The following is a 26048-nucleotide window of genomic DNA, read 5'->3' on the forward strand; positions in this document are numbered from 1 at the left end:
CCTGCATTCTATATGTGGTCAACTTTACAACTCAATCACACTTTCTTAAAATTCTCCCAATAAACCAAAGTCAGCTATTCGCCTTCCCTGCCACAGTTCTCACTTGCTTGTTCCATTGCATATTGCTTTGCAACATTATGCCCAGATATTTAAACAATGTGACTGTCTCAAGCAGGACACTACTAATACTGTATCCAGGTATTACAAATTTGTTTTTCTTAACCATCCCCATTCAATCACTTTTTTCTACATTTAAAGTCAGCTGTCATTCATCACACAAACTAGAAATTTTATCTAAGTCATCTTGTATCCTCCAACAGTCATTAAACATCGACACCTTACCATACACCACAATGTCATCAGCAAACAACTGTGGATTGCTGCTCCCTCTGTCCACCAAATCATTTATCTATATAGAGAACAATGGTGGTCCTATCACACATCCCTGAGGCATTCTTGATGATACCTTCTGATGAACACCCACTGTTGAGGTTAACATACTGGGCTCTACAACCTGAAAGTCTTCAATCATTCTCATATCTGTGAAACTATTCCATATGCTCATACCTTCAATAACAGCCTGCAGTGGGACACCAGGTCAAATGTTTTCTGGAAACCTAGATATATGGAATCTGTATGTTGCCCTTCATCCATAGTTTGCAGCATATCATGTGAGAAAAAGACAAGTTGAGTTTCATACTAGTGATGCTTTCTGAAACCTTACTTATTTGAGGACATAAGCTTCTCAGTCTCAAGAAAGTTTATTATATTCAAGCTGAGAATATATTCAAGAATTCTACAACAAACGAAATTTAGGGATATTTGTCTGTAATTTTGAGGGTCCGTTCTTTTATACAGGAGTCGCCTGCACGTTTTTCACATCACTTGGGACTTTTCACTGGGTGAGAGATTCATGATGAATGAAAGCTAGGTGAGGGGCCAATGCCATAGAATATTCTTTGTAAAACTAAATTGGGATTCCATCAAGACCTGGTGATTCATTTGCTTTCAAATCTTTCAGTTGTTTCTCTACACTGGGTATGTTTATTACTACAGCATCCATACAGGCGTACCGAGCGAAGTGGCACAGTGGTTAGCACACGGTTCAATCCCGCGTCCGGCCATCCTGATTTAGGTTTTCTGTGATTTCCCTAAATCGCTCCAGGCAAATGCCGGGATGGTTCCTTTGAAAGGGCACGGCCGACTTCCTTCCCCGTCCTTCCCTAATCCGATGAGATCGATGACCTCGTTGTTTGGTCTCTTCCCTCAAACAACCCAACCCAACCCCATACAGGAGTATCTCCAATGTTTAAATGATGGTATGTTTGTGTGAGTCTCCTGTGTGAACGATTTCTTGAATGTGAAATTTTAAACTTTAGCTTCTGTTTTACTGTCTCCAGCTGCCACACCAGACTGGGCTACAAGGCCTGGATGGAAGCCTTAGAGTTGCTTAGAAATTTTACTGATGACTATAATTTTCTTAGATTCTCAACCAGGTCTTTTCCTAAGGTATGATGGTGATAGTTTTTGTATGCTTCATGCATAGATCTTTTCACAGATGTACAAATCTCTGCTATCCTTTGCTTGTTGTCATTTCCACATTCTGTTTGGAACTAAGAGTGCAACAGCCTCTTGTTCCTCAGCATTTTCTGGATCTTGTTATTAAACCATGGTGGGCCTTTTCCATCCTTTATCCACTTGCTAGGCACATAGCTCTGCAGACCATGATTTATGATGTGCTTAAACGCTGCCCATGACTCCATTACATCTAACTTCCTGGAACTAAGTGATGTTAGTTCACTGTCTAAGTGAGATGATAACAACCTCTTATCTGGTCTTTCAAGCAGAAACAGTCTCCTAGTCTTCTTGATCAATTTATTAACTTTTGTAACCATAGTTGCAAAATGACATTATGATTGCTAATCCTGGTTTCTATTCTGATATTGTCTATGTGGTCAAGCCTATTTTTATTTACAAGTTCTGAGCTATTTCCATTCTCTCTAGGCTCTGCCATCCAACACATTGTTCACTTGCTGACATTGAATACTCACGCCAATTTCGTCAGTAATAGCCCTGGGTATTGTGAAATCAGTACATGAGCCCTTTCAGTGACTGACACAATTTGTCATACATGTCCCTCACCAAGTTAGTGGGATCTGCCCCAGACTTCACCAAAACATTATACTTGGCCACAATATCATAAACAGTTAATCTCAGGTACCCAAAGAATTGAACTATTTCAATGGGCAAACACCCAGCATGAAGACTTTCGATAATCGCAGCTCTTCATATGTCCTCTGCATTTGTCTGTAACATATTGGCCATTTTATAGTTCTAACTGTATACTAGATGCCTATGGCTTTCAAGAACACCAGTCGTAATCTCCAATGGAACTATGATATGGTGAGAAATTCAAGTTGAAATTTGTCCAGATTTAAGCACTGCACCATGTATATAACACAACGATAATCATTATATATACCCTATTTACAAGTGTCTTTGGCTGACAATTATAGAAAGTGGAAGGAAGTTGGTAGAATTGCAATGGGTGGTCAGAGTGCTTACAGAATTTGCTATGATGTGATTAATTTATATACACTTTATTGTCAAAATGTCTTATGTCATAAATTTTGTGGCTATTTACCAAGATTTTGCAGAATATATTGGTACATTATTAAGTTACAGAATTTCTACCAAATTGACAGTGTGTTTGGTTCAATATATACACTACGATGCCATGCACACATACTGGTTGTGTAGCGATTATATAGATTTGGTACATAGTAAGAATTTATTTGTTTATGTATCAGGCTCTGGTATTTGATTAAGACTTGCAGCCTCCAAAAGAGCGTGTCTGTTGTAAATAATGCATTGCAGAAATCATTTATCAAATAATATTGGTGTAATTTGTTTAACATTTAATGTGTTCAACAATAATGTAGTTGTTCTTAAATAATGTATTGCTGAAATTACTTAACTTGTCAGACAGAGATAATTTGTTAAATAATGTGATGCAGTAGTTTTTAACATTGTATTTACGTCTAACATAGGGTGGACATGTAGATATCTGTTTGGGAGAGGGATGGATGGACTCTGTTTGTGCTTCATGATAATCATTCCACTAAAGTGGATGCATTTCCTCTAATTGTAAAAGATAAGGAGGGGCGAGGAGGGGCTTGAAGCTTGTTGGTCCAGGAGGTGAAGTTGGGAATGTTGAGAGGGGGTGACCTTGAATGTACTACATGGAAGTGCATGTGCAGGATTCCCAGAATCCTTATCAGTGGACTGAACTGGTAACAGCTGTTTTTTTCCTCACACTGGCAGTGTCTTAGATGTATGGGCAAGCCTTGGATGGTGGAGGGGAGAGTTGTGGGGAGAGGGTGACCGTGAATAAAATTAGCCACTTTGCTCATGTGTAACATGATACCCCACACATGGTCAACTATAACTTTATACCCCCTATAAGTGGATTAAACTGTTTTAACCAGTTTTAGGGTTGGACTCTCCTAGCCCTACTCCTCACATGTTTCACATCAAGAAATGTATAGTTCTGCAAAACAATGTGGGAATCGGTAGAAACAGCATGTGTGAAAACAGCATTTTTGTAACTAGTTTGATGATTTTTTTTTAAGTGTCAGTTATTATTGTCTTGCCTGTTTACATCATTTTAGTCAACATGAGTATTGTACAGTCATAGAATGATAACACAAACTGCCTAATTGTTTGGAACCGTCAACAACTACCACCATTTTGCCTGCTTAGCCTATTATTTTAGCTAACATATGTTTTGTGCAGTTATAAAACTATAATACCAACAATTTTCATGGGGAAATATTTACTTGTGGCAAAGTGTGAGGTATAGAAGACTATATGGAATACATACTAATTGGCAGTTACACGTGCACAATTTCACTCATTTTGATGCTTTGGAAAATGGCTAAGATGGTGAATGTGGGCTACTTTTTGATTGGCTGTGTTGTTTAACTAATTCACGTTATTTGGATACTTTTGGGTATGACAGAAACAAAACAAAATTGAAGCTCTATGGTGTCTGTTTTAATTATACAATTTCAATCATTTTAACATGACAACAATTTACACAGTTCTAGTCTTTCAGATACTTTTGAAGATGGTGCCATTTTCTGTAGTTCAGGTTATTCAAACACTTTCAAACGTGGCTCCAACTTAAGCAAATCATATAATTTGAATACTTTTGGACATCGCTCCAGTTTATGCAACTTGGGTCATTCTGATATTTTTAAACGTGACTCCAAAATATGGAGCTCTGATCATTTAGGGACATTTGAACATGGTACCAATTTACAAAATTCAGATGTTTGGATACTTTTTAAAATGGCATCAGTTTATGTAATTCAGGTCATTTGGATACTTTGGTACATAGTACCAGTTTATGCATTTCAGGTTCCTGGATGCTTTTAATATGCAGTTCAGGTCATTCAGATATGCTAAACATGGTGCCAATTTCCACAATTTAGGTCATTTGGACACTTTTAAACATGGTGCAAATTTACAATTTTCATGTCATTCAGAAATATGGTCAAGATATGAAACTTCCTGGCAGATTAAAACTGTGTGCCGGACCGAGACTCGAACTTGGGACCTTTGCGTTTCGCGGGCGTGTGCTCTACCGGCTGAGCTACCCAAGCACGACTCACACCCCATCCTCACAGCTTTACTTCTGCCAGTACCTCGTCTCCTACCTTTCAAACTTTACAGAAGCTGGTCAAGATAGTTCTTCTGGGTCTACATACTGACTGGTTGTTTCATTTTAATGCATGTTAAAGTGCTGGGCGATGATTGAGAGAACGTGTAAGTGAATGAAACTGACAGGTTGCTGCTGACAGAATATCTCTCCTGCCCCGCATATAGGCAACCTGTGCGTGAAATGTTATGAGTAAGGTGCTAACAAGTAAACCCAGTCAAGGGATACGCTGACTAATACCAATATGTGTAACATCATTAATTAATACCTAATTGCATCATATATGATGAAGTGTATGAAACAAACATTTATCAGAAATAAGCTAATAAGCTAGAAAACCATCTATATTGCTGTATGTGCACCTGATGTGTCCACTTCAGTGCTAGTTGTCATGTCTGGTTGTTACATAAGTCTTTTCCATATATATATATATATATATATATATATATATATATATATATATATATATATATATATATATATATATATATCATTCCACGTGGGAAAAATATATCTAAAAACACAGATGATGTGACTTACCGAACGAAAGTGCTGGCAGGTCGATAGACACACAAACATACACACAAAATTAAAGCTTTCGCAACAAACTGTTGCCTCATCAGGAAAGAGCCTTTACAAATGTCTGCTTGTGTCTGTGTATGTGCGGATGGATATGTGTGTGTGTGCGAGTGTATACCTGTCCTTTTTTCCTTTTTTCCCCCTAAGGTAAGTCTTTCCGCTCCTGGGATTGGAATGACTCCTTACCCTCTCCCTTAAAACCCACATCCTTTCGTCTTTCCCTCTCCTTCCCTCTTTCCTGATGAGGCAACAGTTTGTTGCGAAAGCTTGAATTTTGTGTGTGTGTTTGTGTTTGTGTGTCTATCGACCTGCCAGCACTTTCGTTCGGTCAGTCACATCTTCTGTGTTATATATATATGTGTGTGTGTGTGTATGAAATCTATTGTGTTGTATTTGTGTTTTCTTTTTTTGTATGGTGTACTAGTTTTTTTTACCACGTTGTAACCTTTTTTGGTTTAATTATTTTTTATTTTTAATTGTTTGCATGTTATTGTTACAACATTATAGTAAATATGTACAGTAATAAGGAAGCACAGAAGTGTTAGGGCATAAAAATGATAAATGCAATTCGATTTTATGCACCAAGCACATTGGACAATTACAGTTCCACGACAGAAGTCACAAACAGGATGACAGTTCTCTAAGCAAAAGTGAACAGGTGTCTCACATTTAGGTCATTTCTGTTCAGTGTAATCACTCTTGTACCATGCATATTTAAAAAAGTTGATGAATCTGGGAGAAGAAACGTGACTATGAATGAGGTATTGTATTTTTATAATTTTATTTCTTAAATGCAAGTTAACATCATAATTATATAACACAATTAAATCTGAAAAATATTTCAAGACTTTTTCCATGGCCAAAAGATATATACAGGGTGAGTCACCCTAATGTTACCGCTGGATATATTTCATAAACCACCTCAAATACTGACGAACCGATTCCACAGACCAAACATGAGGAGAGGGGCTAGTGTAATTGTTTAATACAAACCATACAAAAATGCATGGAAGTATGTTTTTTAACACAAACCTACATTTTTTAAAAATGGAACCACGTTAGTTTTGTTAGCACATCTGAACATATAAACAAATAGGTAATCAGTGCCATTTGTTGCATTGTAAAATGTTAATTACATCCGGAGATATTGTAACCTAAAGTTGACGCTTGAAACCTCCGACGTTCAGTTGCGTGTTGTAACAAACACGGGCCACGGTCGGCGAGCAGCATCTGCAGGGACATGTTTATGAGTGTGGCTGTAGTGCACTGTTGTGGTTTGGTCTAGCTGTCACAGTGTCCGCATGTAGCGCTTGCTGCTATTGTTATTCTGCATTCGTCTCCGCACGCAGACCAACAGTAGTACACCATGTTACCAGACGTCTGTGATAGTGTAGTGTTGTAGGAACTGTGACCATGGAGTATTGGAACTCTGAAAAGGTGGAGATGATACTCATCTATGGCGAGTGTCGACGAAATGCAGCTGAAGCCTGCAGGGTGTATGCAGAACGGGACCCGGACAGAGAGCATCCAACGTGCCGCACATTGCAAAACATCTACCGCCAACTGTATGCAACAGGTATGGTCGTAACACGCAAACGGGTCCGTAACAGGCCCGTCACAGGAGAAGCGGGTGCAGTTGGTGTGTTAGCTGCTGTTGCCATGAACCCACACATGAGTACACGGGACATTGCGAGAGCCGGTGGACTGAGTCAAAGTAGTGTCATGCGCATACTGCATCGTCACCGCTTTCACCCGTTTCATGTGTCGCTACATCAGCAATTACATGGTGATGACTTTAATCATCGAGTGCAATTCTGTCAATGGGCATTAACAGAGAATGCGTTGCAGTTCTACCTGTTTACCGATGAAGCAGGTTTCACAAACCACGGGGCAGTGAATCTACGGAACATGCATTACTGGTCCGTGGACAATCCTCGCTGGCTCAGACATGTAGAGCGACAGCGACCGTGGACTGTAAATGTATGGTGCGGAATCATTGGCGACCACCTCATAGGTCCTCACTTCATTGCAGGGGCCCAAACAGCTGCAACATACATCGTGTTTCTACAGAATGATCTGCCAATGTTGCTCGAAAATGTCCCACTGGAAACGCGTCGACGTATGTGGTATCAGCATGATGGTGCACCTGCACATTCCTCAATTAACACTAGGCTGACCCTTGACAGGATGTTCAAAGGGCGTTTCATAGGACGTGGAGGACGCATAAATTGGCCAGCCCATTCTCCTGATCTTACACCTCTGGACTTCTTTCTGTGGGGTACGTTAAAGGAGAATGTGTACCGTGTTGTGCCTACAACCCCAGAGGATATGAAACAACGTATTGTGGCAGCCTGCGGTGACATTACACCAGATGTACTGCGACGTGTACGACATTCATTATGCCAGAGATTGCATTTTTGTGCAGCAAATGATGGCCACCACATTGAACATCTATTGGCCTGACATGCCGGGACTCACTCTATTCCACTCCGTAATTGAAAACGGAAACCACGTGTGTACGTGTACCCCACCCCTCATGGTAATGTACATGTGCGTCAGTGAAAAAGACCAATAAAAAGGTGTTAGCATGTGGATGTTATGTTCCGTTCCAGTCTCTTCTGTACCTAAGGTCCATCACCATTCCCTTTGGATCCCTACGTAATTCGGTGCTCTCCGATACACACGATCAAACAGCGGAGGAGTGGTACTCAAGCGTCAACTTTAGGTTACAGTATCTCTGGATGTAATTAACATTTTACAATGCAACAAACAGCACTGATTACGTATTTGTTTATATGTTCAGATGTGCTAACAAAACTAACAGGGTTCCATTTAAAAAAATGTAGGTTTGTGTTAAAAAACATACTTCCGTGCTTTTTTTTATGGTTTGTATTAATCAATTACACTAGCTCCTCTCCTCACGTTCGGTCTGTGGAATCAATTTGTCACTATTTGATGTTGTTTACGAAATATATCCAGCGGTAATGTTAGGTGACTCACCCTGTATACCTAATGGTTGGATCATACCATTCATTCTGGCAGTAATCATTAAAATGGTAACCTCTTTTCCATGTTTATAACTGGTGTATATATATTTTTTCATTTTGCACGGTCCATGAATCTAAAAACAAGACAGATTGTTTATTGATATTAGGTAGGTAAACCTGGTCAGACCATTTCCTTGTGAGCTGTGATTTCAATTTACTGTACATAGAAGTGAACACAAGGATATTATCTGCTTTATAAAAACCTTTTTTTTCATAACTGTGAATGAAGGGGACATTAAATTTTCCACTTGCAGATATAATGACTTGTATTGCATAATTATGTGTTGAGGCATCCAGGGACCTTGCTAGAATGTTTCTCTGAAGGATAATTTTCATGCTGCATGCATTTACAAATTGAAACCTGACTGGTCAAAATTACACACTTTATTTATTTACTTATTTTATTTATGCATTTATTTTACCTGGCAAGATTAGGGCCCTCAGGCCCTCTCTTACACCTGACCAGGCATACTCAGATTGAACGAATTTCAGTTTGTACAGAACATTATGGACATACAACGTTAAACAGTATTAATGTTAAAGAAAAAAATAGAGATTATAACAGTAATACAAGGGTAATTATAGCACTCAAATAATAACTATAACAATCAAGAATAATAATAATAATAATAATAGTAGTAATGACTATGTATATTAAAGTAAACATATTTTTCTTTTATGAATGTCAGTCCTATTGCTAGTTGGAAATTTTCTCATTATGTTTTTGCAGCTTGTGAGTTTTTCACATTGAGCAGAGATATAAGACGATAGACTGGGGTGAGAGAGATATAGAAGACGTAGCTAGGTTAGAGGAAGAGAAATAGAATGGTAAAATTTGAAGCTATGATGGAGAGGATAAAGAAAGAGATGAGAGGGGCGGAGCACAACAGTGGTGGCTATACTGTCTCTAATATGTAAGTTTTGAGTTCCCTCTTGAATGTTGAGTGGTTCTGTATAAGAAGCAGATCACAGGGGAGCACGTTCCATAGTCGTATGGCTGAGATGGAGAATGACATGGAGAAAGATTTTGAGTTATGTAAAGGTACAACCAAGGTGCTAGATGTATCTGATCTGGTATTACGGTTGTGGAATGATGATGGGTGTTTAATGTGAGAAGATAAGTATTTGGGGCACCAGTACTTTAGACTTTCCAGTAAATGTATTTTTGGATATCAAAGTCTCCACAAAATTGTAAGCTTTTCCCCTCAATTCTCTTTTATTTGCTGATTGAGCATTAGTGATGCATTTATTGAGGTCCTTGAAACAATCTGGTATCCCACATTAAAATTATGAATCCATTTTGAGGAACCCTTGGACTAATGTATCGATAACTTACCATCATCCATTGCATTTAACGCACACACCTTTTATCCAGATCTTGTGTTGATACTGATCAGTTTGTGGCAATTTGAAATTTATATAATATATACTTGGAAATACCTAATAACTTTTCATTTTTCATCCCACCTGTAGCAATTTGTGCTTCCCATTTACACAGAGCTTCTCTCTTTGTGACCTTTCTGTATTTATGTTTTACAGTTTCAAATTTGTTTTACTTGAGTGTCAAACTGTAATGGCTTTTTAATTATCCTCAAGATGTATATCACATTTTGCCTTTTCATCACCTTTTACCATTTTTCCATAATCATCTTTAAAATGTTCTTCATTTGGCATAAGATGTGAAATTGCTGTTTCAACATCAGGCTGTAAAGTGGTATACTTTTCATAAATATGGCATAATCAATAGCTACTTCAGTCACAGCTTCTAACTGTGATGTAAAAGTTATTTCTTCACTAGCGACCATAATTTCCAAATTATATTGTGGCTGTCCCAACTTTGTACATGGGTTCATCAACATTTTCCCTGTGTGTGTGTGTGTTGTGATGAAATTGCAATTGCCGGCCGCGGTGGTCTCGCGGTTCTAGGCGCGCAGTCCAGAACCGTGCGACTGCTACGGTCGCAGGTTCGAATCCTGCCTCGGGCATGGATGTGTGTGATGTCCTTAGGTTAGTTAGGTTTAAGTAGTTCTAAGTTCTAGGGGACTAATGACCACAGCAGTTGAGTCCCATAGTGCTCAGAGCCATTTGAACCATTTTATTTGAAATTGCAATTGTCCCAAGGAGCTTGGTGTGAAAAATTGACCTGAACAATTCTGCTCTTCCTCATTATTAGAAGATCTATGATAATGCTGGGGCAGTAATGTACAAAGAATTTGAAATAAAACATAATTAAGTCTGAAAATGTTACAAATTCCTTTTTAAAAAAAGAAAAAAAAAGACAGAGGGAGAGAGAATACTGGTACACCAAATGTAAAAAGAAAACACTTTTACAACACAAGATATTTTATATTTCATAAAATTTAAAGAAAAAATATATACATATAGAACAATATATGTAGAATATACTTATAGAATACATTTATGTGGGAAATACTTATCAAACAATCCAACATGATAGCTGGTGTTGAAGCAGAGAAATATAAGGCATACATACAGTGTTATAGAGGTATTTCTAGCTTATTAGCTTATTTCTGACAAATACAGTTTTGGAAAACCACTTCATCATTTATGATTGAATTTGGCTTTAATGATGCTATATATTTTGTTGTTAGTCAAATGTTGAAATTAAAATCAAAATAATGGAGGGGAGGGGGTGGGGAGCGATGAGAGGATTTTTTTTAAAAAAATTAGTTTTTTCAAAAATCTGGGCGCATTGTTGTGATGTACACTGAAAACAATAAAACTTTTTTTTAAGTTTCTCTCTGTTATAATTTCAATGGTGTTCATTCAGAAATGTTAAACTCAGTTGCTCTGAAAGGGGTGTTTCATCCTCTTAACAGTCTTATTGGCATCTATAAAAGAATATGTGTCTTTTATTTTGCTCTATACTACAACGTATTCAAAGCCAATGAAAATCAAAGTTTATCTCTTGTGTAGATTTCATTGTAAGTACAGTACATTATAGTATAAATGAACACACAGTTCAGCAGAGACAGCACAGATATACTGTGTTCAGTTTTGTGTTTAGCACACTGTTTCATTAGTCAGGAGGTTTGAGTTTAGATCATAATTGCTAGTACAGTCAGTGATATGAGTAAAGATGACTGCACACTGTACTTTAAGAAATACACAGTTTTATTCCCTAGGGACTACATTGCAATAGAAACAGTGATTCTTGAATTTTGTATGCAGTTGTATAGTAATAATGTTGTTGTTGTGGTCATCAGTCAAAAGATTGCTTTACTGCAGCAAGGATGCTTTTCAATTCTTAGCAAGTCTCTTAATATCTGCACAACCTACCAATGACAGTAGCACAGTGATTAGCACACTAAACTTGCATTTGTGAGGATGACAGTTCAAATTGTGCCTGAGCATCCAGATTTAAGTTTTCCATGATTTCCCTAAATTGTTGTAGGCATCCACTGTGATGGCTCCTTTGGAAGGGCACAGCCAATTTCCATCCCCATTCTTGAACCATTCCAAGCTTGTGTTCTGCCACTAATGACCTCGATGTCAACTGTACTTTAAACTCTAATCTTCCTTACTTCTTTTTCTGCACTGCTACTGCAATCTACATCCATTTTCACCTTCTTACTGCAATCAAGCCTTGGTACTGCTCTATAATTATCATCCCCCCCCCCCTCGCCCCCTCCAATCACACATACATTATCAAATTAACTACACCGCCAGAAAAAATGCAACATAGGACTGTGTTCAGAGGCAGAACAGTATAATATGTGCATAATGAGAGGTTGTAGTGTTATTTGTTCATTTGCCACATTTATTAGTGATCAGATGTCACTAGAGGCCTGTCTGTGTACCCTACTGTTTTGACTCTGCAGGCAGTAACTGCAATGTGCTTAGAGGTGAACAGTATTTTCCTGTTTCATTTGAGGGTATGACTATGTCTTGTTGATGAATATGCACTCTTGTTGAACAACTTCAGTCATTTGAACAATATCTCATCATGGCTTGTGGAAAGCTGGATGGACATATCAACAGATTACTGCACTTAAGTAGCGCAATGCATCAGTGATGTATGATTGCTTTCAACAGTGTTCTGTGGTACGTTCTCACACCTGGAGAACAGGCTGGGGACATCTGTATAGTACAGTTTCACATCAAAATTGATGCATTGGGCAAGCAGTGTTGGCTGATTGAACATCATCCACTGATGAAGTCAGTAATGGGAACATAGACATTACTACAAACAACATATACCTGAAACTTCCTGGCAGATTAAAACTGTGTGCCGGACCGAGACTCGAACTCAGAACCTTTGCCTTTCGTAGGCAAGTGCTCTACCAACTGAGCTACCCAAGCACGACTCACACCCCGTCCTCACAGCTTTACTTCTGCCAGTACCTTGTCTCCTACCTTCCAAATTTACAGAAGCTCTCCTGCAAACCCTGCAGAACTAGCACTCCTGAAAGAAAGGATATTGCGGAGACATGACTTAGCCACAGCCTGGGGGATGTTTCCAGAATGAGTTTTTCACTCTGTAGCAGAGTGTGTGCTGATATGAAACTTCCTGGTAGATTAAAACTGTGTGCCGGACCGAGACTCGAACTTGGGACCTTTGCATTTTGCAGGCAAGTGCTCTACTATCTGAGCTACCCAAGCACGACACACACATCATCCAGTTTTACTCTGCCAGGAGTTCTAGCTCTGCAGGGTTCGCAGGAGAGCTTCTGTAAAATTTGGAAGTTAGGAGACGAGGTACTGGCAGAAGTAAAGCTGTGAGGATGGGGTGTGAGTCATGCTTGGGTAGCTCAGTTGGTAGAGCACTTGCCCACGAAAGGCAAAGGTCCCGAGTTTGAGTCTCGGTCCGGCACACAGTTTTAATTTGCCAAGGAGTTTCATATCAGCGCACACTCCGCTGCAGAGCAAAAATCTCATTCTGGAAACATATACCTGATTGAAAGATTTATGGTCATTTCAACAGTTTGTAGTGGTATACACCATATGCAAATGGTGACTGGTAACATAGCAACCAAGATTTTTTATTTTGATTTTAATGTTTTGTTATAGTACAGTCTGTTTTATCCTTAATTTTGTCATTCATCCTGTTACATTTGACGTTTTATGCTACTTTTTTTTTATATATCTTTTATGTTGTGTCTCTTTTTCAAGAAGAAAAGAGAAACTGTGAAAATGAGGGACACACTTGTTATATCTGGCTGAAATTTGAATCTATTTAAAACATAGCATTGACATTTACTTTTAATATACAATACACATACCTGGGAAGTGAGCTTATTGATTGTGCACAATGATTAAGAGGCTGTCTATGTTTTCAATATTTGTTTTCTAATATAGAGAACAAATATTTTGCAAATGATTCTTTAAGAATTATTTTAACTACATGTCCTGATTCTTTTAATAGAATGGCTTGATGATGGTACTCGGTGCCAAAACTGGCAGCTGGTGTATACGAATAAAAGTGCAAATAGATACTAAAGGAAACAATTTTCCTGACTACAAGCAAGTCTGAAAACATTGCTAAGTTTTGGGTAAATCCTTCTCCATTGTAATGGAATATGCGTATACCTATAATACTACATTAGCCCAGCTGACTACAATTTGTTAGCCAAGCAGCTCAACCAGGGTGTTTTGTTGTATGGGGTGGAGTATGCAACGAGAGAAAAAGAGATGGGAAATGGGATGAAGGATTGGGAAAATATGGCTGATAACTGGTAGGTATGGGGAGGATCCACGCAGGATAGAAATTCAGAAACAGTGAGCTCATCCTGGGCACAGGGAGGTGGAGTTGTGCACAGTGTACATTGCAGTAGAGGAGTGGACTGAGAAGGGATGATGGAATGGAGGAAAAGGGAGACTGGAGAAGAGTGTGTGAGTGCAGGATGATTTCAATTATGGGCATGGGGCAGTGGCTAGTGGAGGCTGAGGTTAAGTAGATTACAGGATTGAGGATCATCTTATTCTTTCTCCATGTCTATCCACCCCTCTCCCACACTTTGTTCCCATCAGCATTTCACATGATATTTACAAGGCATCATTTTTTTCCTACATGCAGTATAAATCATTCTTTGATCTGTCATCTACCTGTTCACAATCTTCACTAGCCTCTGCCCCCACACCCCCCTCCACCCATTCTCCATGATGCTAACTTCACTCATCCTGCAATCACACCATCTTCTTGACAGTCTCCCTCTTGGTCCATTCTATCTCCCCTACTCAATCTATTCCTCAACATCACTGCACACTGGGCAGCACTCCACCAGCTTGTGGCCAGAATGACCTCACTGATGCCAAATTCCCATCCCGTGTACCTGCTGCCTCTCTTTCCAGCCATTAGCCATCATTCCCAAACTCTTCTTCCCACTCCCACTCCCCCCCCCCCCCTCCTTTCTCTCATTAGTGACTCCACCCTATGCATTAATTCATTGGAGTTGAGCTGCAGTTCTGGCAAAATGCAGTCAGCCTGTACAGTGTAGCTGTGGAAATGAATGTGGATAAATGTATGTGTATTCTATAGCTCTGAAGGTGGTTTCATCAAAAACCTAGCAAATTTCTGTCTTATTTATGTGCCTGTTGTTGACTTAGCATGTCATCCATTATTTATATTCTACCATGGAATGGTATTAACACTCAAATTTACATTAAATATTAAAATAATTATCTTTTTCAGAGTTTCTATTGCCAGTCTGCATTTTTTATCCTTCTTACTTCTATTAGCAGCACTTGCTTTTATGCTCAAATAAAAAAAAAAACTCCTATAATACTTTTAGACTTATGTTGCCATTATAACTTCTTTTAAAGATACTATCAATCCTATTCAACTGATCTCCCAAGTCCTTTGATGTCTCTGCCAGAGTTACAACATTGGTGAACCTGAAATTGTTTATGCCTTTTCGCAGAACTTCAGTTCCTTTTACATGTATTTCTCTATGGTTTTCTTTGTTGCTTTCCCTATGTAGAAATTAAATTACATGGATGATAAAATGCATATTTGTCTCATTCCCTTTGCAATGTTTGCCAAACTTACAGGTGAGTAGGCTAATTGCAAACACTTAAGGAAGAACCAAAATAAAAAAAGAAAGCTGATAATGTCATGAATACCATTTATTACTGAAATTTTACTTAAATATTGGATCTTAATTTTGCACAATCAACATAGATAAATTTTCAATATACATAAAAAAAACCTTGGTATCTGGGATTACCCCACAGAGCACTGGGTGGTTATAGATTGTGTATTAGGTAATCACAGATCCATAAATTACATTTATAGCATTCATCCAATCATTAGTTCAAGAATCTTCATACTTTTGTCAAAAATTAGGGAGTAATACTCATTCTCCAATGCAGCTCCTTCAGTGTCCTCTTTCTTCGTGCATGGTATGTTCTTTTCTTGGACCTCCATCATAATGTTAAATTCTTGAAGGTTCTTCACACTTAGTGTAACATACAGTTTTTTTACATTCTTTTATCTGCTCCTTATTGCTTTTTCTTTCTTCTTTTTCTCCTAGAATATCTTTTGTAGGAGAACTGGTTATTATAACTGAATATGATTTTCTGACATTTGCCTCCTTTCCAGATGTGGCAGTTTGTGGGCATTAGGCCTAAAAATATGATCAAGGTGAACTGATTTGTCAAAAACAGTTACAGGGGTTACTGGCTTCTGCTGCACATTTAATGTCAATACTAGCCTTATCTGCATGTCAAGTGTCACTTCTCTTTGCCAATTTGATGCATCAGGTGTCACTGATGTTACATCTACAAAATGTTCATCAGATTTAGTTGTATCTATTGGTCAAATAGCAGCTGCCCAGGAACCTTTTGCAACTTTCTCTAAACTGCTGATGCAACTGATGGCTTTCATGCTTCAAATTATTTACTTCAGCAAATTTAAGTGGTATTTTGTCCGTCATCTCTGTAGTTAACCTGTAAAATAGTATACTGCATTTTAAGATATGTTCTTCTAATTCCCTTTCTTGTTCTTCAAAAAATATAGCCTTACATTCAGGTTTTGCTTGTTATATAAGTTCTTTCTACACAACATCTTGGACCAATCTTACATCACTTCCAGTTCTAATCCCTTGCCACAGGGATCATATCATCTTGGAAAGCCAAAGTGCAAAACCTACCCAATCCACACTGACCAAGCACTTGCTACTCGAGTCTTGGCACAGGCTTGTCCTACCCCATGAAAGGCTGGGCCACCTGTGAAAGCAGCCATGTCATACCAACTCTGCTGCAAACACTGTGCAGCTTTTTATGTGTGACTATTAACCAACTTCCCAGCTGTCCACTGGGATGAATAGCCACTGAGAAACTGTTGCCAAGAACAAAGTTGTCCACCTGATGGTACAACATGCACCTGAGCATAACATGTTCTATTTTGATGGCTGCTTCACAAGCTTGTCCATCTGGATCCTTCCTTCCACTATTAGCTCCTGTGAACTATGCAGACAGAAGTTATCCTTGCAACACATTATTTGGTCCCATAATCATTCTCTGAATCCAGGTATCAAAAGCCTAGACCATCCACCTGTCAGCCCTTTCTCTTTTATTCCTAGCCAGGAAATGGGCTGGCTTCCTCTGAGCTGCTAGCCACCCATCCCAACTGCTCTTCCTGCCTCCAACTCTCTCCCCCTCTACCCGCTCCACCCAACACAATTACCACCCAAAACCAACCCAACTGCTGAAACTGAAACTCTGGTATTTTGAATTCATGAGTTAAAAGATGACATTTTCATCCATAGAAGTCAAGGATTATGTAATCAGTTTATAAGATGTCTTAATGACTCATAGTAAATCCATATAGAAGACTGCAGCTTTGAGAAAAAATCTATAATTAATCTTCAGAAAAGGAAATGAAACAGAATGCATTTATAGTTCCCTGTTGATCCATTGTGAATAAAGGACAGTGGCCAGTCAAATATTTACCAAGGAAAATTGCCAAATAGATGTATGTTTTGAGAAGCTTTTTTATTAAGACAACCAGATTTGTCATCTCAATAATGTTATCTTCAGGCTCCAATGCATTCCATGTATAGACAAACAGATATATCGATATGTGCATAAATGGAGCCATCAGTATCTGGATTCCATGAATTCATTTAAGGGGTGTTTACTGTGTTTATTGTGGTGAAGCCTTCAAAGTAAACACTCCTTAAATGAATTCATGGCATCCATATATTACTGGCTTCATTTATGCAAGTACTGATACATCTAATTATTTATATACTGAGTGCACAGGGCATGAAGATGGTGTTATTTAGATGCTAAAACTGGTTGTGTAAGTAAAATAGCTTCTCAAAACATACAGATGTTTGCAATTTTCCTTGGTAAAGTGTCTACAGTGGGTTATCTGTAAAATTTACCTATATTTTCAGTTTGTGTCTTGAAATTCCTTTGAAATTTAGATCTCATCTGATCTGTGAGCTGATAACAGACCACTATACTTGTACTACAGAATCTCAGTATTTGTAGTTAGCTCACTTTTAGTTTTGAAATGTTTCTTGCAATATTTTTTCATAATACTGATGTTGTAAGTACTGTTTCCACCTTTCAGAATCTACGTGCCTGCAGTTTCATTTTTATGTTTTCTATTTTTCTCATAGTGAAGAAATTTAAATATAAAACTGAAAAACACATGCAACTTTATTCAGTTTTACTGGATGAGAGGTCACATTTGTGTCAAATATCTGGTATTGTCATTTGCCAGTCTCAACCTTAATCATAAATAATGGTAATCATATTAATATACATGTCTTATGTGGTAACTGAACAACAAAGAATGGCTAGATGCCAAAAACTTGTTACTGGTACCCACAACTACCCTTACATGATATTCTACACTACAAGTTTAACAGATTAAGCCAGAGGAAGGAAGGGTTGACATGTAGATGCCACTGAAAGGAGCTGGCTATTGCTACCACTTAGCAGGAAGTCAATTAGTCTGACATTTGTCCTGGGAAATTATTCTTCTCTTTACTCCTATACAAAAATTAAAAGTATTTTCCTAGATTATTGTTCTATGATGTCACACTTATTTTATTCTCCTGGCCTTTCCTTTGCTTAAATGACACATATCAGACCAGTCTATGCCTTATATCTTCCCATGAAGCTTCACCTACATGTGGTAGGTAAATTCCCTCACATCTTATCCTTCATTGTGTGAGACTTTTCCATTTCAGTTTCTAAATTATTTCTGGGACACTGCTTGTTCTTCTGTGGTCTCACATTATATAATTGGCAGTCCACAGTTGCACTTATTTTCATTTACCTTGTGAACATATGTGAAATTTTTGTATTGTTCTGGCTGATGATTTGAGTGTTGTCCCGTGAAGGATGTCATTGTGTGTGTGTGTGTGTGTGTGTGTGTGTGTGTGTGTGTGTGTGTGTGTGTGTGTGTTTTAGTCCTGTTTCAGTAGCTTCTCTCTTAGAGTGTATATTTGTTGTATTTCAAATATTAGTAATATGAATTTTGGTTTCATTTGAAAATTTTGATAAATTTTCACTTTTTATGCTTTCTTTATGTAGTGCAAAACTGTAAATAATAATTAATATTATTGTTGGTATTTATTAAATTTTGGTACTGGTACTTAATAGTAGGTAATGCCTATTAAGGAATTAGCAGCATCACCTGCTGTAACTGTCTGCTTCTAGAGTAATTGAATTCTGGGTTGTCTAAATTTAATGCAGCAAATTTAAGTATTCCAACTTTAATGAGCATGTTTAACGACCTACAGTCAGCATTTATTTAAGGATAAATTGCAATGTTGTAAGGTGTAATGCTAGTTGTACATTTATGCTACATTTACATTTATCTGGTGCTGGAATATAAATGAGGAAGTAATAAAGGCAGCAACTCACTATACAGCCTTAGGCATCCAAATAAGGCAGAATACATTGCTAATCTTTCTGACAATGTCCATCTTCAGACATAACCACAGAATAAACATCCACAAACATTAACTGAATTCTCAGTTGTCTCACTTTAATGAAGCAAATTTAAGGATTCTAACCTTAATGAGGATGGTTAAAGACCTACAATCAGTATTCATTTAAGAAGATATTGTATGGTTGTAAGGTGTAATGCTACTTGTACATTTATGTTACACATACATTTATGTGGCGGTGGAATGTAAATGAGGACTTCACTGTACCAGAATGGCAGCTCATCTTGTTTATGTGCCTCTCAGCCACACTATATCTAAGCTATGTGGTGAGTTGTTACCTTTGCAGTTTATTGTTTGTATGGATTTATAAATTTTGCAACTCTTTATTCTACTGTGTAAAATCCTTAAAGGACAAATAAGTAGATAAAAATAAATTAATGCATGATATTGACTAACAGTTCTGTTTTATGAAAGCTATTTAATGAAAATTAAATTTCTTTATATCAGAAACTGTATCTCCTACTGGTACATTAACAGTGTGGTTGTGATGACTTGTTTTCAAAGCTCTCCTGTACTACCATACTAATCTCTCATTCCTTTCGTTGTATGAATTCATGAGCACCTTGGTATCTTCTTCAGTCAGTGAGAAAGAGGTACTATCCCTGTGGCCTGCACTTATATTTATATTCATATAAACTTTTCAAACCTTAAAAAAACTGAAAATCATGACTTTACAATATAATCCTATGCTTATATTGAGAAATTTTTGTAAGTGTTCTGGAATATTTTGCTTATATATAAATATGCAGAGCAGGAGGCTTTGATTAACTAAAACAACACATGTTTATATTTGAACTTGTGTCATTTTTTAATATATGTAATTCACTTTGTTATTATATTTCAGCTAACTTGATGGTGGGGATGGGTAAGTGTTATGGTTTTTATCTATGTATTAGATTGGCATTCGTCATTGCTTAAATGTTTGTAGTTTTATCACTGCAAGGAGACTTTCAGAATGTTATCATGTCCTACATTTCATTCTTCACTGATGATTTTTTAGCTTCTTGCTTCTTAGTGTGCTTTCCTGTGTCCAAAACTGTGCACCCACTTAATCCCTAGATAGCCTCTCTCTTTCACTCATTGCTCTGTCTCAGTATACATTTCATTATCGTATGGGCCTAGTATTTGAGAGAAGCAAGGATAAAATCTTTGTTCAGCCAACTTGATTAAAGGTTTTCCATAATAACTTCACTCACTTCTAGATTGCTTTTTTCAGTACTGCCATAGGCAACATCTCCTTTATCCTGGTCCAACTGCAGCTACAAACTCATGCCTGATAAACATGACTTGACAATATACTAGTTTATAATTCTGATTACCTTACTACAACCTGATCCTCTATTTTTTGTTTGTTTGTAGAGCTAGCGTTTAGTTAATATTTTGGCTGTGTGTGTATCCACTTTTTGATATATTTCAGTATAGTCAGTTCTTACAAAAAGTCCTTGCTTCATGCTAATTCCTTTTAAGTTTGGGTATATAGTACATGTTGTATGCTCAGAAATAGCTCCATTTAAGATTTGCCTTACAAAATGATATATGCTACAGTAGAGAATGCCATAATTTTACTTTATGAACAATATTTTCAATGTCCACTTTACCTTGTTTGCATTTTTTTTTTTTTTTTTTTGTAATACAAGCTGTCTTCCACATGACAAGTCCAATAGTAATTCATCTCAGCTTGTTGCAGTATATTATTCTTTATGCAACTGAATCTCCTTTTCTTTTCTATTTTAAGTTAAAACTGTACAGCCTCCACTACAATTTCCTCTTAAATGGGTGACTAGATTAGCTGAAGGACCAAATGAGACATACAGTGTGTTTTTAGAGTAATCAGGCTGAACTTAGTTGTAGAAACCATGGTGTACAAAACCAAACTCAGAGAATGAGAAAAGAATTGTAGGTAAACACATAAAAATTATAGGTACTGCTGATGAACTGAAAAACGGTTTCAAAAAGTGAAGTTTGGAACACTCTTTCAAGGATGTGTAATGGTTCTAACATGGTTGTGGTCTCTTCTTCTCAATATCAAATCAAGTTTGTCACATCAAAACTGAAAACTTTTAGGGTATTGAACAGTATTAAAACAATAATGGAAACATCATTATTGCTTTTAGTTTTAATTTTTCACACATTTGTTAAACACATTTGTTAAATTTAAATTAACGTTCTGGATGATGATCAGCTTCATAACATTTCCATTCACTTATTACAAAACCCAGTATAACCCATATAATCAGTGACAGGCCAGTGGCAACATATCATAGACCTCATCCTTCCACTAATCACAGTTTATGTAAATGTAGTTATATAAATCCATTTCTTTACTAAAGACACTAAACTGATTTAGTGTGGCACATGTCAAACAAATGTCTATAGGATGTATCCTAATAAATGCTGTTCTTCTTCATTTCAACCAAAGAAGTTCACAGCTATAGAATAACATATAGATGTTAACTGGAACAGTTCTGATGACAGACTGACTTTCATACATTTTGCTACATAATGAAATCTTGATGATAACAAACACCTGTAGATAAATTAGCTTGTTGATTGCTAACTGCAAACTTTGATGTATTTTTCATAGTGTGAGGTGGAACTTTTGTAGAGATGCTATATGGGTAGTCACTAACACAAAGACATTAAAAACTTGCAACATGAGGTACTTCATGATGTTGTCTCTAAGATTTTCAATCCTGTACTGAATTTTACCAAAGAAGTTCATAAAGATAAATGCCTACATGGTGCTCAGTAATCAAGTAATGTGGAGATGTTAGCACAATTGGCTCCTAGTGTGGGCTACAAATTTTTTGGCGGGGAGAGTATTTATTGACAGGGGAAGGGATATTTTCTGATTTCAGTACTTATGTAGTAGTTTATAACTCCATAAGGTAGAAATTTACTATTGTAAATCTGCTGTATGTTCTGACAATAATTTGGTTTACATAATATATAGTTAGTTAAGAAATTAAAAAAAAACTATTTAGTAAGTCACCTCTATGAATTACCTATTTAGAAGTACAGTTGCCTTGTTGCAAATTATTGTTAATTTATACAAATTCTTAATTAATGACTTAACTGAATACCAATGGCTTTTATTTGATTCAGAAAAATCAGGGTAACACAAATGTAATGTGGATTTTATGAATCAAACAGATACAGTGTATCGAATAACAAAAATAAATTTGTGTATGTCTCAACTTTAATTACTATTATATGTTACATTAGTTGGATCTTTGACAAACAAAGATAGTTAATGGATACCATGAATTGGGAACTTTACACTGAGTGGTGCCAGTCCCCGCAAAACTACTGATTAACTCATTTCAGTAACTCCATTAGGTGCTGTTACAGTAATTTACTCTTAATGATCATGGTTTTCAACAAAACTAACTATACCACTATAATCTGCAAGTTGAAAATAACCACTTGAATAATAAATTATTGAGAAATTTGTGTGTGCAGTATTGTGGCCATCTCAGATATATTATGTAAGATACATGCATTATCTTTAGTCAAAATATAAGTGGAGAAATAGGTAGTTATCAATAGGGTACAAAAATACTAGATGGAGAAGTTCCACCTTGCTATGTTTCAAATGGACAAAATCGTAATTGAAGATATCTTATATGACACAAAGGTACAAGCAATCACAGTTTCCACATTTCATATTTGAAAGGAATGGGAAAAAGCTCTAATGACTAGGAGAAGTACCCTCTGTCTTGCACTTCACAGTTGTTTTTGCAGGAAATGTAGGTATAATTTTGCATGATTTCAGATGTGTTTCAAGAATACAGTAGTGAGTTCACTGTCAATCTGCTGCAGCCTAAGGCTGTAATTTTTACAGTAAACAAATCAATGAGCTCACTAGTGGTCTTCATCCACTTGCTTTTAGCAGTTCACAATATATCAATGATGATAGTTTGATCGTAATGCTAATGAAACAACTATTCTAACACTTTGCTGTTCATCTTGTCCTCAGTGCACTTAAATCTAGAACACGTCTTCAATCCAGTGGCACCTCAACACCATCACGCTTTGAGTTCATCTCCTATGCTGCTCAAAGATTTGCATGACCAGATCAATCATCATAGTAGCTGCAATGTACATGGACCTCACTATACAACATAAACCAGGACCCATCTCAAAACATGGTTCTGCTCAACATTACAACATTACAAGTATATTGTCATTGTTTCCCCTGCCACCAGCACCCCCATGAGCCATTGGCTTTGTCATTGGTGGGGAGGCTTGTGTGCCTCAGTGATAAAGATAGCCATAATGTAGGTGCAACAACAATGGAGGGGTGCCTGTTGAGAGGCCAGACGAATGTGTGGCTCCTGAAGAAGGGCAGCAGCCTTTTCAGTAGTTACAGGGGCAACAGTCACGATGATTGGCTGATCTAGTCTCGTAACATCAAAGAAAATGGCCTTGCTGTGCTGGTGTTGTTCATAGCCCTACAGGGGAAACTCCAGCCATAACTTTTCCCAAGGGCATGCAGCTCTGCTAATGATGATGGCATCCTCTTGGGCAAAATGTTCTGGAGTCCCCCATTTAGATCTCCATGTGGGGTCTACTCAGGAGGATGTCATCAGGAGAAACAAAATTGGTGTTCTGTGGATTAGAGCTTGGACAGGTAGGTTACAAAATTTAAGATGGGAAATGGAGAGGTTAAAGCTAGATATAGTCAGAATCAGTGAACTTCAGTGGCAGGAGGAACAGGACTTCCGGTCGGATGAATACAGGGTTATAAACACAAAATAAAATGGGGGTAATGAAAGAGAAGGTTTAATAATGAATAAGAAAATAGGAACATGGGTAAACTACTGTGAAGACCTTAGTGAATGCTTTATTGTAGCCATGATAGACATGAAGCCAACACCCATCACAGTAATAGACGTTTATATTCCAACTAGCTCCACACATGATGAAGAGATTGAAGAAATGTATGATGGAATAAAAGAAATTATTCAGACAGTTAAGGGAGATGAAAATTTAATAGTCATGAGGAATTGAAATTCCATAGAAGTGAAAGGAAGGGAAGGAAAAGTAGTAGGTGAATGTGGACTAGGAGAAAGGAATGAAAAAGGAAGCCACCTGGCAGAATTTTGCACAGAGCATAATTTAATCATTGCTAAAACTTGGTTTAAGAACCAGAAAATTGGTTGTATTTGTTGAAGGTACTCGGAGACACCAGAAAGTTTCACATTAATTGTATAATGGTAAACAGAGATTTAGGAACCAGATTGTGAACTATAATATATTTCCAGGCACAGATCTGGACTCTGACCACAATTTGTTGGTTATTAACTGTAGATTAAAACTGAAGAAATTGTGAAAAGGGAGGAAATTAATGAGATGGGACCTGGACAAACTGAACGAACCAGAGGTTATTGATAGTTTCAGTGGGAGCATTAGGCAACAATATACAAGAAGAGGGGAGAAGAATAAAGTAGCAGAAGAATGGGTAGCTTTGGGATATAAAATAGTGAAGGACCCAGAATATCAAATAGTTAAAAAGATGAGGTCCAGCAGAAATTCATGGCTAACTCGGGCCATTGAATTTAATTGATGAATAGAGAAAGTATAAAAATGCAGTAAATGAAGCAAGCATAAGGGTATACAAATGTCTGAAAATGAAATTGACAGACTAAGCTGGAGTGGATAGAGGACAAATGTAAGATTTTTGATGGACATGCTACTAGTGGAAGGGGAGATACTGCCTGCAGGAAAATTAAAGAGATGTTTGCAGAAAATACAACCACCTGTACGAATATCAAGATCTCAGATGGAAAATCAGTCCTAAGCAATGAAGGGGAAGCCGAAAGGTGGAAAGAGTACATAGAGCATCTATACAAGGGAAAAATACCTGGGGGCAATATTACAGAAATGGATAGAGTACATCGATGAAGGTGAGATGGGGTAGATGATACTCTGAGAAAAATTTGACAGAGCACTGAAAGACATAAGTCAAAATAAGGCCTCTGGAGTAGACAACATTTATTTACAACTGCTGATAGCCTGTGAGAGCCAACCAACATGAAACTCTTCCATCTGGTGAGCAAGATGTATGAGCCAGGTAGAATACACAAAGACTTTGAGAATACTGTAATAATTCCAATTCCGAAGAAAGCGAGTGCTGACAGGTTTGAATATTATCAAACTATCTCTCTAACTAGTCATGGCTGCAGAATTCTAACACAAATTCTTTACAGAAGAATGGGGAAATTGGTAGAAGCTGACCTCAGGGAAGATCAGCTTGGATTCTGAAGAAATGAAAGAATATGTGAGGCAATACTGTCCCTACATCTTCTCTTAGAAGACAGGTAAAGGAAAAGGAAACCTACATCTATAACATTTGTAGACTTACAAAAAGCTTTCGACTGAGTTGACTGGAGTATGCTCTTTGAAATTCTGAAGGTGGCAGGGGTGAAATACAGGGAGGGAAAGGCTATTTACAACTTGTACAGAAACCAGACAGCATTCTAGGAGTTGAATGGCATGAAAGGGATGCAGTGGTTGAGAAGGGAGTGAGACATGATTGTAACCTATCCACTATGTTGTTCCATCTGTACATGGAGCAAGCAATAAAGGAAACCAAAGAAAAATTTACAGTAGGAATTAAAGTTCATTGAGAAGAAATAAAAATGTAGAGGTTTGCCGAGGACGTTGCAATTCAGTCAGAGACAGCAAAGGATTTATAAGAGCAGTTGAACAGAATGGACAGAGTCTTGAAAGGAGGATATAAGAGGACATCAACTAAAGCAAAAT

At 37.4% G+C, this 26048-nt stretch overlaps 1 protein-coding gene across 1 annotated transcript in view; it reads left to right on the plus strand.

Annotated features, from left to right (window-relative positions):
• The window catches only part of LOC126248390 (calcium-dependent secretion activator-like), a 1500396-nt gene that overhangs the window by 917909 nt on the left and 556439 nt on the right, over positions 1 to 26048 (plus strand). Inside the window, exon 15 of the mRNA XM_049949341.1 lies at positions 20125 to 20145. Within this exon, the coding sequence (XP_049805298.1) occupies positions 20125 to 20145 (21 nt within the window). The remainder of the gene's footprint in view (positions 1 to 20124; positions 20146 to 26048) is intronic.

Source organism: Schistocerca nitens, chromosome 3 (assembly GCF_023898315.1).
Source record: "Schistocerca nitens isolate TAMUIC-IGC-003100 chromosome 3, iqSchNite1.1, whole genome shotgun sequence".
NCBI classification, from domain to species: domain Eukaryota; kingdom Metazoa; phylum Arthropoda; class Insecta; order Orthoptera; family Acrididae; genus Schistocerca; species Schistocerca nitens.